The sequence below is a fragment of the Mustela nigripes genome, unplaced genomic scaffold, assembly GCF_022355385.1.
Source record: "Mustela nigripes isolate SB6536 unplaced genomic scaffold, MUSNIG.SB6536 HiC_scaffold_387, whole genome shotgun sequence".
Classification (NCBI taxonomy): Eukaryota; Metazoa; Chordata; class Mammalia; order Carnivora; family Mustelidae; genus Mustela; species Mustela nigripes.
In genome coordinates this window covers 21-14,070 of record NW_026739794.1, presented here as the reverse complement: position 1 = coordinate 14,070, position 14,050 = coordinate 21, and the positions used below count along the sequence as shown (strand labels likewise).

The 14,050-nt window shown below is 43.6% G+C and overlaps 1 protein-coding gene across 1 annotated transcript; it reads left to right on the top strand.

Annotated features, from left to right (window-relative positions):
- Positions 1-2,468: 2,468 nt before the first annotated feature.
- LOC132008573 (NACHT, LRR and PYD domains-containing protein 2-like) lies at positions 2,469-11,733 on the top strand. Its single transcript, XM_059387208.1, is given in 6 exon segments — positions 2,469-2,524; positions 3,406-3,576; positions 5,769-5,933; positions 7,855-8,022; positions 8,363-8,548; positions 11,559-11,733. Coding segments are annotated over 6 exon segments (921 nt in total).
- The last annotated feature ends 2,317 nt before the right edge of the window (positions 11,734-14,050 follow it).

Below are 14,050 nucleotides of genomic sequence, written 5' to 3'. Positions count from 1 at the left end.
TTTCTGTTTCCAGAATTGCTGTTCTTCTTCTCTTCGATCTGCCGATAGATTTTCAGGTGTTTGCAATCTTTAGATAAGCTATCTAGCTGATCTCCGGCTAGCTGAAGCAGTCTCAGCTTGCTACTTCTCCGCCATCTTGACTCCTCCCCCGGACCACACTTTCTTTACCCATTCATCTGTTGAAGGGCATCTCAGCTCTTCCACAGTTTGGCTATTGTGGACATTGCTGCTATGAAGATAGGAGTACATATGGCCCTTCTTTTCACATATATATCTTTGGGATAAATACCCAGTAGTATGATTGCTGGGTCGTAGTATAGCTCTATTTTTAATTTTTTGAGGACCCTCTTTTTTCTTCTTAACCTTGGTTTAGTTAAAACCAATAATAGAGCCAACATGAACACTGCAGGTAATTAACCACAGTTGGACTGCTTTGTCCTTGGAGTCCCCATCTGAGAAGAAGGCAATGGATGTCTTTAGGTGTGATTACAATCATTCTGATCTGAAACACAAATGGATGCTTTCCATGAACGTTCTTTTCAGGTGCCTTTTGCCACTTTCCCTTCTGTCCTGCTCACCACAGCAGGCCCATAGCATTGCTGGTCTGTAACTCCGGGACGCTTAAATCACAGGCTGCTTTCAGTCAGACCACTTCCTCCGGTAGCACAGTGGGAATGAGCCCATGTTCTACACAACGGCTTGATTATCTTCCCCTGATAAGACCATTGCACTAACCCTACACAGCCTCAGATGTCTTTCCCCAGAGCATATAGACCATGCTCTTTGAAAGGCACAAACTAGGTTTCTAAAGGCTTGTCCTCCTCATGTTGCTTCAAATTCTGCAATGAGGACATTAATTTTAAATATATCTTTCATCGAGGCAAGTACCACTAATAAAACCAAAGGTAAAACCTCAACCTAAAGCAGCCAGGCATGCTGAAGCTGACAGAACCTAAGTTCTTTCTGGCTTCTTTCTTCCTCTATTTCAAACCACAAAATGTCCACTTTGTGTAGGACTTGCTATTCCGTCAAGGCTAATAATGGAGCTTCTTGCCTTTAGAAACTGCTTATTTCTTCTCTAAGCTCTTTTGAATCTTAGGAAGATATTCACGTTGACTCAAATTTACTCTCCCATTAGTGACTTTGGAAGGGTATCCCCCAAACATGGTCTTGTGTAGCCTTGCCCATCTCTAGGAGAAAGGACAATTGTCCTTCAGAAGATAGGGTGACATGAGTAGCCAGCCTCAGCAGGCTTGAGGGAGAGTGGAAAATAAGAGGTTAATTATTCAGATTAATGTTTATGCCCTGGAAACCGGCCACCTTCGTTTGAAAGCCACCGAGCCCAGTTATAGGCTGAGGAATGGAAGATGGTAGGAGGCAACGAAGGTGCTGGGTCTTACTGTTTGACTTTGAGCTCTGTCTCTGTTACGGCTCTGTTACTGTGATGATGGGGAGTGAGTTAGACGCTTTCTGGGCTTCCTTTCCATTATCTTCAGGTAAGCACTGGACCTACTTCGAAGTAGTATTTTTAGATGACTAATTCTAAAATTACTCGAGGTTCCTAGCATATAGGAGTTCAAATTCCAGCTTCAACTTTCATTTACACTTTTCTCTCTTATATTTATGTGCTGGTTACTCTTATTCCTTGCACACTCGTACCTTCAATTTTCTCCACAAAAACCTCCAAATATTTGATTACTCTTAGGTCCCATAGTATTTCCCCATCAATAAGTAAAATGTTTCAACTTTCTGACACATCATGGCTTCAAGTGTTTGTACTGTTTTCCTGAAAATATTTTTCTGATTGCAAAGATCCCTTACATAAATAGAAAATGAAAGCAATACTGAAAAGGATAAAGAAATCATATCACCTACACCAACCCTATGCCCAGAAGCAACCACAGAACAAAATAAACATTCTCTTAAGTCTGTGATTACATCTTCTCAAGTTTTTATGGACGTTTTAGGTTACAAATACAGTTGTAAATTAGATTGAGAATATCATGCATATGGATACACCATCTGACATTCAGATCTCTGACACGCATATCGCTCATTTTTTCATCAATGGTGTATATTGTTTTTTATTTTTTTAATTTATTTATTTTCAGCATAACAGTATCATTATTTTTTCACCACACCCAGTCTTACCTGGTTGATCCTGCCAGTAGCATATGCTTGTCTCAAAGATTAAGCCATGCATGTCTAAGTATGCACGGCTGGTACAGTGAAACTGCAAATGGCTCATTAAATCAATTATGGTTCCTTTGGTCACTTGCTCCTCTCCTACTTGGATAAATGTGGTAATTCTAGAGCTAATACATGCTGACGGGCGCTGACCCCCTTCACGGGGGTGATGCGTGCATTTATCAGATCAAAACCAACCTGGTCAGCCTCTCCCTGGCCCTGGCGGGGGGGCGGCGGGCGCCGGCGGCTTTGGTGACTCTAGATAACCTCAGGCCGATCACATGCCCCCCGTGGCGTTGACGACCCATTTGAACGTCTGCCCTATCAACTTTCAATGGTAGTAGCCGTGCCTACCATGGTGACCACGGGTGACGAGGAATCAGGGTTCGATTCCAGAGAGAGAGCCTGAGAAACGGCTACCACATCCAAGGAAGGCAGCAGGCACGCAAATTACCCACGCCTCCAGGGGAGACTGCGATGTTTTTGTTTTTGTTTTATTAAATTTATTTATTTTCAGCATAACAGTATTCATTGTTTTTGCACCACACCCGGTGCTCCATGCAATCGGTGCCCTCTATAATACCCACCACATGGTACCCCAACCTCCCACCCCCCCCACCACTTCAAACCTCTCAGATTGTTTTTCAGAGTCCATAGTCTTTCATGATTCACCTCCCCTTCCAATTTCCCCCAACTCCCTTCTCCTCTCTAACTTGTTTTTAATTTTGTATCAATGATCTTAGACTTTTGGTGTATTCTAAACCTCTGTTAGATTGTTGTGCAAGAAGTTTGAGTTCTGGGTAAAGTGGCTCAGTAAGTTCAGCATCTGACTTCGGCTCAGGTCATGATCTTGGGGTCCTGGGATGGAGCTAGAGTCGGGCTCCATGCAGGAAGTCTGTCCCTCTCCCTATACCCACCCCTACCCCCACACCCCTATTCCTGCTTGTTCACTCACACTCTTTCTCTCAAATAAAAAATCTCAAAAAAAAAAAAAAAAAAGCAAGCAAGCTTGAGTTCTTTCTCCAGTGACCTGTCTCAGGTGATGACTTGTCTGACAGTGATGCTGAGTGATTCAACCATCTGACTTTAGAGCTCTGCCTGTTTATTGGTGTATATACCCGGAGCAGCCCTCCCTAAATAGCTTCACAATGAGGGACCGGTGGTCGTTTTCTCTCCAGCAGTCTTCGGTAATTTCCCTTCTTTGCCTCTTCCCAACAGGTTCCAGAATGATCAATATGTGCTTCCTTTCTGGATGGATCTTCTTTCCGTGTTCGACTCAAACAAGAGTCTGGTGTTTCTAGATATCAGTCAGAGCTTCCTCAGTACCTCATCCGTGAAGCTGCTTTGTGAAAAAATAGATTCCGCTCCCCATAATCTTCAGAAAGTGGTGTAAGTAGACGCTAAACCCGGATAAATAAATTTTTAAAAATTTTTAAAAATTTTTTAAAAAAAGAAAGAAATTAAAGTTATTAAAATTTCAAACTTTTGAGACTTTTTGAGAAGTTTTGTGGCCCAATATATGATTTATCTTGGTATGTATATTATGCATTTTGGATGGAATGTACATTCTATTGTATTTTAGTTACATGTGATATTCTACAAATGTTAAGGTGCTGATAGTGGTTTTTCAGACCCTTTATGTTCAAACTGATTTTTTTTTGGTCTACATTTTCTATAATTTATAGACAGTATGCTGTTAAGATTTCTAGCTATGATTACAGATCTTAAGCACTTACAAATTTGTGACTGATATGTTGAAATGTTGTTCTTCATCTCCAATAACATGTTTGAAATCATTTTACCTAATATTAATAATACTAATTACTAATATTTAAAAAAATAAAAAAATAAAACCCCTAGGGCATAACCAGGTTCCTTACATTTTTCACATTGGAGTAATATTTGAATCCCTTTCCCAAAGTCCAACTGGGTACTCAAGACATGAGGAATTGAGACAGTCCATAACTTACACTTGTCTACTGAATTGTATGAAGTAACTTTTTCCAATTTTTTTATTGTGGTATAACATAAAACTTATCATCTTAACCATTCTTGAGTTCACAGTGATGGATTTTTAAATGTGTAATTATGCGACAGCCACAACCATTCATCTCCAGGACGCTTCATCTTGCAAAACTGAAACTCTGTCTCCCATTAAACAATAATTCCCTGTGGTCCCTTCTCCCCAGCCCCAGGTGATTTTAACACACTGTGAAATACGATTTGGATGTCCACGAAACTCCATGACAACCATCCAGATCCTGGCGGCAGCTTCAGTACCCCTAGACAACCATAGGGCTGTGCATAGAACAGAATTTCTCAACCTCTGCAGACAGTGGGATTGGGCTGTCCTGTGCATCATAGGATTTTAGCAGCAGCCCTGGCCTCTATCTTCCAGATGCGGGTGGCACCCACACCCCTGCCTCCAACTGTGATGACCTAAAATGTCTCCAGACATTGCCAGGTGTCCCTAGGGGATGCAAAATCACCCATGCCTGGGAGCATTGTTGGGGAGATGGTATCAATGTGCTGAGACAGACCTGTGACCTGGGCTGGGTATACGTCTGAATCTGATCCAAAAATCTAGAAGTTGAATGAAGTTGGGAAGAAATAAGGGGGGCTCAGAAGCACCAGAGAAAAGTAATTACACAAGTTAAATACTCGTAATCAGAATAGAGTGTGGTCCTGTCTGCCTGTGACAACACCTCAGAGTCTTCCTGTGGGCCCCCCCTTGCAGCTCACATGCTGGGAAAGTCCTGGAAGCTTACACATGGGCAGGTTGTGGGGGGAGGTTTAGGGAAAGAGAGCAAACATGAGTTAGTCTGCAAAGTGAGCTCTGGTACCAGCAAGATGTTCTCCAAATGAAGGCATCCTTGTTCACAGGTTTCTTTGTCAACATAGAGAAAGAAGGGTCTCTTCTGCTCACTTAGGGTTGCACCAGCCATGCGATCCTGATTCTACATGTGAGATGTTGAGCAGGACCCAGTGTTCCTGAAACGTTCCCATGGTAACACTTGAGGGGAACAAACTACTACCCTTCCTTATCTCTTTCAAAAACCCACAGAACAGCTTTCCTCCAAAACAACTGTTGAGGACCAACTTCCCTTTTTCAGAAGTCTGAGATGACTAAAGAAACGGGGGCTTCTGGGAGTTCCTAAAATTAGATGTTCGTCAAGCCGTACAAAGTTTCAGTTAGTGCAAAATGGGTGAGTTCTGGGGATGTAACCTCACCAATGTGACAACAGTTAACAAAACTGCAAGGTATCGTTGAAACTTCTAAGAGACCTGATCTCCAGTGTTCTTGCCACAAAAAAAAAAAAAAAAAAAAAAAAGAGAGAGAGAGAGAAAATGGTGACTATGTGAACTGAAGGTATATTCACTAGCTTGTTTGTGGTAATGATTTCACAAGGTAGGAGTATATCAAAATATTAAGTTGTGTACCTTCATATATACAGTTTCTTGACCACACCTCACTGGAGGTGAAAAATAGGAACAAAGTTCCCAGTGTTTAAACCTATTGTGGCCCTTTGTTCCCATGTATGTAGAAATGCAAGATTTTACCTTTCTTATTATTTCTCTAGCCTCAAAAATACTTTCCCAGTGGACACCTATCGAAACTTCTGTTTTGTTTTTTGTGGCCATGAGACTCTCACGCATCTGACCCTTCAAGGAAATGACCAGAGTGATATGCTGCCCGTATTGTGTGAGATTATGACACACCCACAGTGTAACCTACAATACCTCAGGTACACCCCATTCTCCCTGAGAACTCCTCGCATGTGCACAGAGATGCCACAAGACTGTAGAGCAACTCTATACAAATTGGGGGGAAATCCCTTATTCTGATTCAAAGCAGTGCTACTCCGGGCACATGCCTCACAACAGAAAGTGGGCTGGAGTTTAGTTTCCTCCTGTACTGATCACTGAACAACCTAGACAACCATCCATAGCAGTCCAACAGAACATTCTGAAACTGGATACCATTCTCAATCAGAGAGAATGTTTGTGGTTTATGTTTCTCCGATGTCAAGGTTCAGAATACCAGATTGTGTCCAGATTCATCTGTCCAGGCAAGGATGCATTGACAGCACCAGGTTTTCCCTTTCTTGGTAGTCCTCTGGGTTGAGAGGTCTCCCCTTGGGATGTTCTCCACCTGATTGCTCTGGTGAGGGTTTCCATCACTCATCCTGGGGTGCCCTTGATCCTCACTGGGCCACACTTTAGTCGTAATAGGAACACAGTTCAAGGTGATCTGTTGGACTCTGATTGTGGTTCTGCCTCTACATTACGATCTCAGGCTATTCAGCCAGGTCTTAACCCATCTGCAGATGGGGAATGTGCATCTCCCAGGGATTTGAGGACTAAGACTGAGTCCAAGCACACTTATGCTCACTGTTATATTATTGATAATAGCTGTTGCCAAATTGACCATTGATAATGATGTTCCCTTCTCTTTCCTGTGAGGATTCACCAGGAAAAGAAAGTGTGCAGTTTGAACACTTGGGATATTAACTTGCTTCTTGAGGAATAAATGGATGCCCAAAAATGGAAGGAGGGGATTCCAGAAAAATTTGTTTCATTGCGTGGAGCACTGAGTGTGGTGCAACAACAATGAGTCTTGGAACACTGAAAAAATTAAATTTTAAAAAATTGTTTTACTTTATGGGAAGCCGTTAAATACTACTTTGGGAAAAAAAAAATTCTACTTTGTGTTCCAATGCCCAGGTTAACTTCAGTTCCTCTATTATAGGTTAGGCTCTAAGAAAAGGAAGTGTTCTGATGACTTTTACTTACGTTTAGTTATAGGGTACACAGTGCACTTCACACTTCAGGCAAATTATCAACTTTAATGAACTCTCAGCATGAGGGTATGACTTATTTCCAATTTAAAGGTGGAAATGAAGTTTGATGAAGTTACATAACTTGGCCACATTTGCATGTATAGTAAATGGTAGATCTGGGATGTTTTACTATTTTTTTAGAAACCCCACTCCAAAGACAATGATACACATAATGTCCCAACAGAATTCCATTCTCCATGGTAAGAACGCTCTCTTCGGATAGAGTGTGGGTCCCTTGCTGGCTGAAATGGTTGACTGACTGGATGTCTAGAGTAGTTCTCCACATGTGGTCTCCACGCTAGCAGCAGCTGTATGGCTTAGGAACTTGTTAAAACCCAAATTCTTGGGTCTGACTCAGATCCTCTGCACCATCGTCTGAGGGTGTGGCCCAGGAGTCTTCTGGGTGATATAAGATACCCCAAAACCGAAGCCAGTGGATTCTGCACCCAGAGTTTCTTTTTTTTTTATTTCTTATTTTTTTATTTTTATAAATTAATTAATTTATTTTCAGAAAACAGTATTCATTATTTTTTCACCACACCCAGTGCTCCATGCAATCTGTGCCCTCCATAATACCCACCACCTGGTAACCCAACCTCCCATCTCCCTGCCACTTCAAACCCCTCAGATTGTTTTTCGGAGTCCATATGCACCCAGAGTTTCTTATTTGCATTTCTAACTGCCCGCCAGGTGACGCAGATGCCACTGGGTCAGGGACCACACTCCGCATCCTCTAGTCCAGGACCTGACATAACGGGGAACAAGGGGTGGGAGTGGAGACCAGTGTTTGGTTCTTAAGAATGACCTGTTCCCATTTCTCTGGCAGGTTGGTGTCTTGTTTGGCCGCCCCCCAGCAGTGGGCCCATCTCTCCTGCTCCCTCAGGATCAGCCAGTCCCTCACATGCCTGAACCTCACAGGAATTGAGCTCCCGGAAGAGAGTGCCAAGTTGCTGTGAACGAGTCTAAGACACCCAAAGTGCTTCCTGCAGAGGTTGTCATGAGTACCATCTCTCTTCCCATGGAGCATCTCTGTTTTAGGTCTGTGGCCACATAGGGAAGAGCAATGGTAGTACTGGGTGTACAGGGCCACCCGTAGGGGACCTCCTCCTGATGCAGACACCCGGTTCCCACTTCGGGTCCCAGGCAGGTGGCTCATGCATCCCATCCTTCTCTTACTCCTGGTCCTTCATTACTGAGCCTCAAACACATGGTGAGAGAAGAAGGGGGCTCATGAGAAGGTTGGTAGCCGGGGACTCGAGGCTTTGGGGACAGCCAAGAAAATGGGGCTTCGGAAATATCCTCCCCCTCTGACTGCTCGTGTGACACTTTGGCAGGCTGGAAGACTGTCACCTTTCAGAAGCATGTTGTAAGGAGCTGTCCTCTGCCTTGATCGTCAACCATAGGCTGACGCACCTGTGCTTGGCCAAGAATGCCCTGGGAGACGGTGGGGTAAAGCTGCTGTGTGAAGGCTTGAGTTACCCGGACTGCCAGCTGCAGGGGCTGGTGGAAGTCCGTGCTGTGTGTGTGTGCATGCATGCTGGGTTCAAAGAGCACAGGTGCAGGCATTTAATAGTCACTCTGAGTGGCCCAGGTAGGATGCTGGCAGTCAGATCTGGTGGACCTGACAAGAGGGTGTTAGGAAAAAAGTATAAGATGTAGAGTCAATATTCCATAGGGATTTGGGGGAAGTGACTGGGTTTCAGGTATGGGGTTTTTTTTAATGCACTTCTTTAAGATTTTATTTATTTGTCTGAGAGGGTGCTCCCAAGCATGGGGAGTAGCAGGCAGAGGGGGAAGCAGGCTCCCTGCTCAGTGAGGAGCCCGATAAAGGGCTTGATCCAAGAACTCTAGGATCATGACCTCAGCCAAAGGCAGATGCTTAACCAACTGAGCCCCAGGCGCTCCTTAGGCCTGTTTTTAAGGCCACGTAACACAAACTCCACCCGCAGCTGACTGTATGTGGACTTACTGGCCAACTAGCTCGTTAAAATCCTCTGGTTAATACTGAAGTCACAGGACGGGTTTTGAGAAAGGAACAGAGCTGCAGTGACTATTTCTACTCAGATTCTGTTCAGTGCCAGCATCTCCAGTGTTCTTGCCGTTGACAAGATCGCCTCAGACGGCAGCTGTCAGCATTTCCTATAAACTAGTTTTGATCTAGGATATGCCTTAAGGCACCCAGTATCCAAAAACTACTCAGTCACTCAAAGTTCCGTGAAGCATTCAGCTCTTGGTTGGAGAGAGTTGGAAGGAAGGGCATTTACTCCCACTGTCTCAGCCCCCCAAACACTGAAATAACATAAAGTTCCATAAGAAATAAGATGCTGGGACACCTGGGTGGCTCAGTGGCTTAAGCCTCTGCCTTTGGCTCAGGGCATGATCTCAGGGTCCTGGGATCGAGCCCCGCATCGGGCTCTCTGCTCAGCGGGGAGCCTGCTTCCCCCTTTCTCTGCCTGCTGCTTTGCCTACTTGTGCAATCTCTCCATCTCTCTGTCAAATAAATAAATTTAATCTTTAAGAAAAAAAAAGATGCCACCCATGCACTAGCTCTGTCTTCAAGTTATGTTACATGTAATTACCCTCAAATCATTTAAACAGAAAAATAAGTCATGGCCAATATTTACCAGGCTCCCAAATTAATTAATATGTGGTGGGCGCTCTGCCAAGATCTTGCCAGAGATTTCTTTCATTTGCCCCCCAGCTTTATGAAATCAGTGTCTGTCTGTCCATTCTGCAGAGAAAGCTAAGACGTGGGCGTTAAATGTCATTGTATTTGCACCCTGTAGAGGTAGGAGCTATAGGTCAAGACCTCTTCTTTCTGGAGCTCAGTTCTGTTTTGTGAGCTGTGTCCCCACATCACTAAGTTGCCAGAACTTGCTTGGGCCTTCCTCTGTTACCCCATAGTTCTGGGAGTTTCTATAAATGTACAAATGTCCAAGCCAAGGGGCTGTATCATGGCTTGTCTCAAAGGCTGCCTGTGGGCCCACATCCTTGGATATATCATATCACTGTTTTTCCCTGAGCTCTGGACACGTGACAGGGGGCCCTTGTGGGAGCCAAGGCTGATACCGTCACTTAGTGAGGTTCACTGAAACGAAAAGGCAGCCAAGTTGGTGTCCTGTTACTGCTATAACAAATCACCACCAGCTTATAAGCTCAATACTGTTTGCATCTTTCCACAGGCCAGGAGACCAGTATGCACAAGGCTGTGTTCCTTTCTGTGTTCCTTGCTCATTCAGGCTGTTGGCAGAATCTGCTTCTTTGTGGCTGTGGGACAGGGGTCCCTGCAAACGGAGAGCTGGCCTCATCCCCGAATGGCCACCGTGCTCCTTGGTTCATGGCCCTTTCCTCCATCTTCAAAGCCAGCTGTGGTGGGTCAAGCACACACATTGAACCTCTCTGCACTGCAGTGAGGAAGGACGCCTAGCGTTCGATTCCGCCCCTCTCTGCAGTCCAGAATAACCCACCATGCAAGACCCTTGGTCTCAGTCTCACCTGCCATGTAACGCGTGGGATTGGAGCACAGACATCTCAGAGGGACATTATTCTGTCTAAGAAAGTGGCCAGTGATCATTCCAGCCATCTCTGGTTTTCTGATATAGTAATAGTAAACCAGAGAAAGGCAAAAAAAAAAAAAAAATGTTTTTAATAGTTAAGATGTCGCACTGCTATCTTGTGTAGCTGACTTGTGGATATCCAGGCTCTAGGGCCAGGCTTGTCCTGAGGAGAACTGGTGCCCTTCACTTCTACATATGGCCTATCTAGTAACTGGATTTGGGACATAGAATTGGTCCCTTCCACTAATAGAATTTGCAAGTTAAGGCAAGATGGATATTCTCTGTCTCACAGTTACAGTAGAAATGATAAATACCACTTAGTTTCCTAACTCTTTCTGTAACCAACTGTCACAAACCCAGAGACTTAAAACAACATAAATTCACTGTCTTAAAGTTCTGGGGGCCAGGAGTCCAAAATGGGTTTCCCTGAGCTAGAATCAAGGTGTCCACAGGGCTGTGTTCCTTCTAAGAGCTCCAGGGAAGAATCTGCTTCCCAGCTTTGTCCAGCTTCTAGAGGTGGCTGCATCCCTTGGCTCATGGCTCCTTCCCCCATGCCCAAAGCCAGCAACATCGTGTCTTCAGTGTCCTCCTGTCTGTCTTATCACCTCTCCCCAGGCTTGCTTTGACTTTCTTGCCCCTTCTTGTAAGGATCCTTGTGATTACATTGGCTCACCCAGATAATCTCCCCACCTCCAGATCCTTAACACTCCTCCCCATTACACACAACATCAAACACTCACAGGGACCAGGGATCACGGTGTAGACAGCTATGGGTGCATGGAGTGGAAGGAGGTGAGTGGGGCCCATATAATAACTTATGTAGCAATTCTAACTCCACCCATGACTTCATTTCCACATCTCATTGTCTGCAAGCTTGCCTGAAACCTGTGGCTTGAAGTCAACAAGCCTGGTTTGGGTACACCTCCTCAGGGAGGACTCAAGTTTATTTTGTCTTTGTGTGATTGATTTCTAGGCTTTGGTACTGTAGCATAACCAGCAGCAGCTGCAATTATCTGTCAACACTTCTCCAGCAAAATTCAAGTCTTACACACTTGGATCTGGGGCTGAATCACATAGGATTTACTGGACTCAAGTTTCTGTGTGAGGCTTTGAAGAAGCCAACCTGTAACCTCAAATGTCTATGGTAAGTTATGTTTATTTGTAACTTTAACCTGTCTCTGAAATATATTAGTGTAGCAAATCTCCAGCTCAAATACAAGAGACTGGAACAAACCTGGTAGAGTATTTTAAAAATCCAATAGAATAAATAAGTCAAGGAGAGAGTCAATTATCATATAGTTTCACTTATTTGTGGAGCATAACAAATAGCATGGAGAACAAGGGGGAGTTAAGAGGAGAAGGGAGTTGAGGAAAATTGGAAGTGGAGGTTAACTATGAGAGACTATGGACTCTGAAAAACAATCTGAGGAGGAGGTTGGGGGAACCGGTGGTGGGTATTGGAGAGGGCACAGATTGCATGGAGCACTGGGTGTGGTGCAAAAACAATGAATACTGTTAAGCTGAAAATAAATTTAAAATTTTTTTTAAAAAATCCAATAGGGGGGCACCTGGGTGGCTCAGTGGGTTGGGCCGCTGCCTTCGGCTCAGGTCGTGATCTCAGGGTCCTGGGATCGAGTCCTGCATCGGGCTCTCTGCTCAGCGGGGAGCCTGCTTCCTCCTCTCTCTCTCTCTGCCTGCCTCTCTGCCTACTTGTGATCTCTCTCTGTCAAATAAATAAATAAAATCTTTAAAAAAATCCAATAGGATAGCAATTTTCACATTTTTTTAAAACCCCAAATTTGGCGACTGTGGCCATTGCTACTATAAACATTGGGGTACAGATGGCCATCAGAAAGGACGAATACCCAACTTTTGTAGCAACATGGATGGGACTGGAAGAGATTATGCTGAGTGAAATAAGTCAAGCAGAGAGAGTCAATTATCATATGGTTTCACTTATTTGTGGAGCAAAACAAATAGCATGGAGGACATGGGGAGTTAGAGAGGAGAAGGGAGTTGGGGGAAATTGGAAGGGGAGGAGAACCATGGGAGACTATGGACTCTGAAAAACAATCTAAGGGTTTTAAAGGGGTGTGGGGTGGGAGGTTGGGGTACAAGGTGGTGGGTATTATAGAGGGCACGGATTGCATGGAGCATTGGCTGTGTTGCAAAAATAATGAATACTGTTATGTTGAAAATAAAAAATAAATTAAAAAAAAAAAAAACAAATTTGTAGACAACCGCAAAAGACTCCAAAGAGCCAAGTCAATTCTGACAAAGAACGAAGTGGAGGCATCACACACTTTCTGATTTCAAACTGTATTATGAAGCCATAGTATCAAAATAGCATGGTTCTGGCATAAAAACAGATACATAAACTGAAATAACAGAATAGAGAGCCCAGAAATAACCCCCCCGCCACACACAGTCAACTAGTCTTTGACAAGCCACCGAGAATACTCAATGGGGAAGGGATAATCTCTTTAATAAATAGGGTTGAAAAAAGCTGGACATCCACATGCAAAAGCATGAAATTGAGCCCTTACACCATCCACAAAAATTAACTCAGAATGGATTAAAGACTTAAAAACCTAACACTTTCAAATTCCTAAAAGAAAACATAGGACATAATCTTTTTCGCATTCATCTTGGCAATGATTTTTTGGATATGACGCCCAAAGCAAAAATAAATAAGTGGAACGTCATCAAATTAAAAATCTTCTGTCTACTAAAGGAAACAATCAACAAAATGAAAAGACAACCTACAGAAAAATATTTGGAAAACATAGGTCTGATAAGGGATTAATATCTAAAATAGAAAAGGAACCTATACAATGCAATAGCAAAAAAATTAATAAATAAAAGTGATGAGCAAAGGACATGAAGAGACCTTTTTTTTCCCAAATCAGACCAACAAATGGCCAACAGGGACATGAAAAATAGTTTGGCATTGCTAATCCTCGGGGAAATGGAAATTGAAACCACATGAGCTCTCACTTGATACCTTTCAGGATGGCTGTTAGTAAAAAGAACAGAGATAACAAGCAGTGGGGAGGACATGGAGAATAAGGAATCCTCGTGTACCCGCTGGTGGGAACGGAAGCCGGCGTGGCCACTCTGGAAGCCATATGGAGCTTCTAAAGCTAAAAATAGAAGTATCCTGTGATGCTAAAAATAGAAGTATCCTGTGATCCGGCAATCCCTCTTCTGGATATATACCCAAAGGAAGTGAAACAAGATCTCGAACAGATATCCGCGTTCTCATGTTTATTACAGCATTTTTCACAATGGACAAGAGAGGAAACAATGTAAGTTATCACCAACAGATGATGGGATAAAGAAGATATGAGAGGAGGAGGAGTCAAGATGGCGGAGAAGTAGCAGGCTGAGACTACTTCAGCTAGCCGGAGATAAGCTAGATAGCTTATCTAAAGATTGCAAACACCTGAAAATCCATCGGCAGAT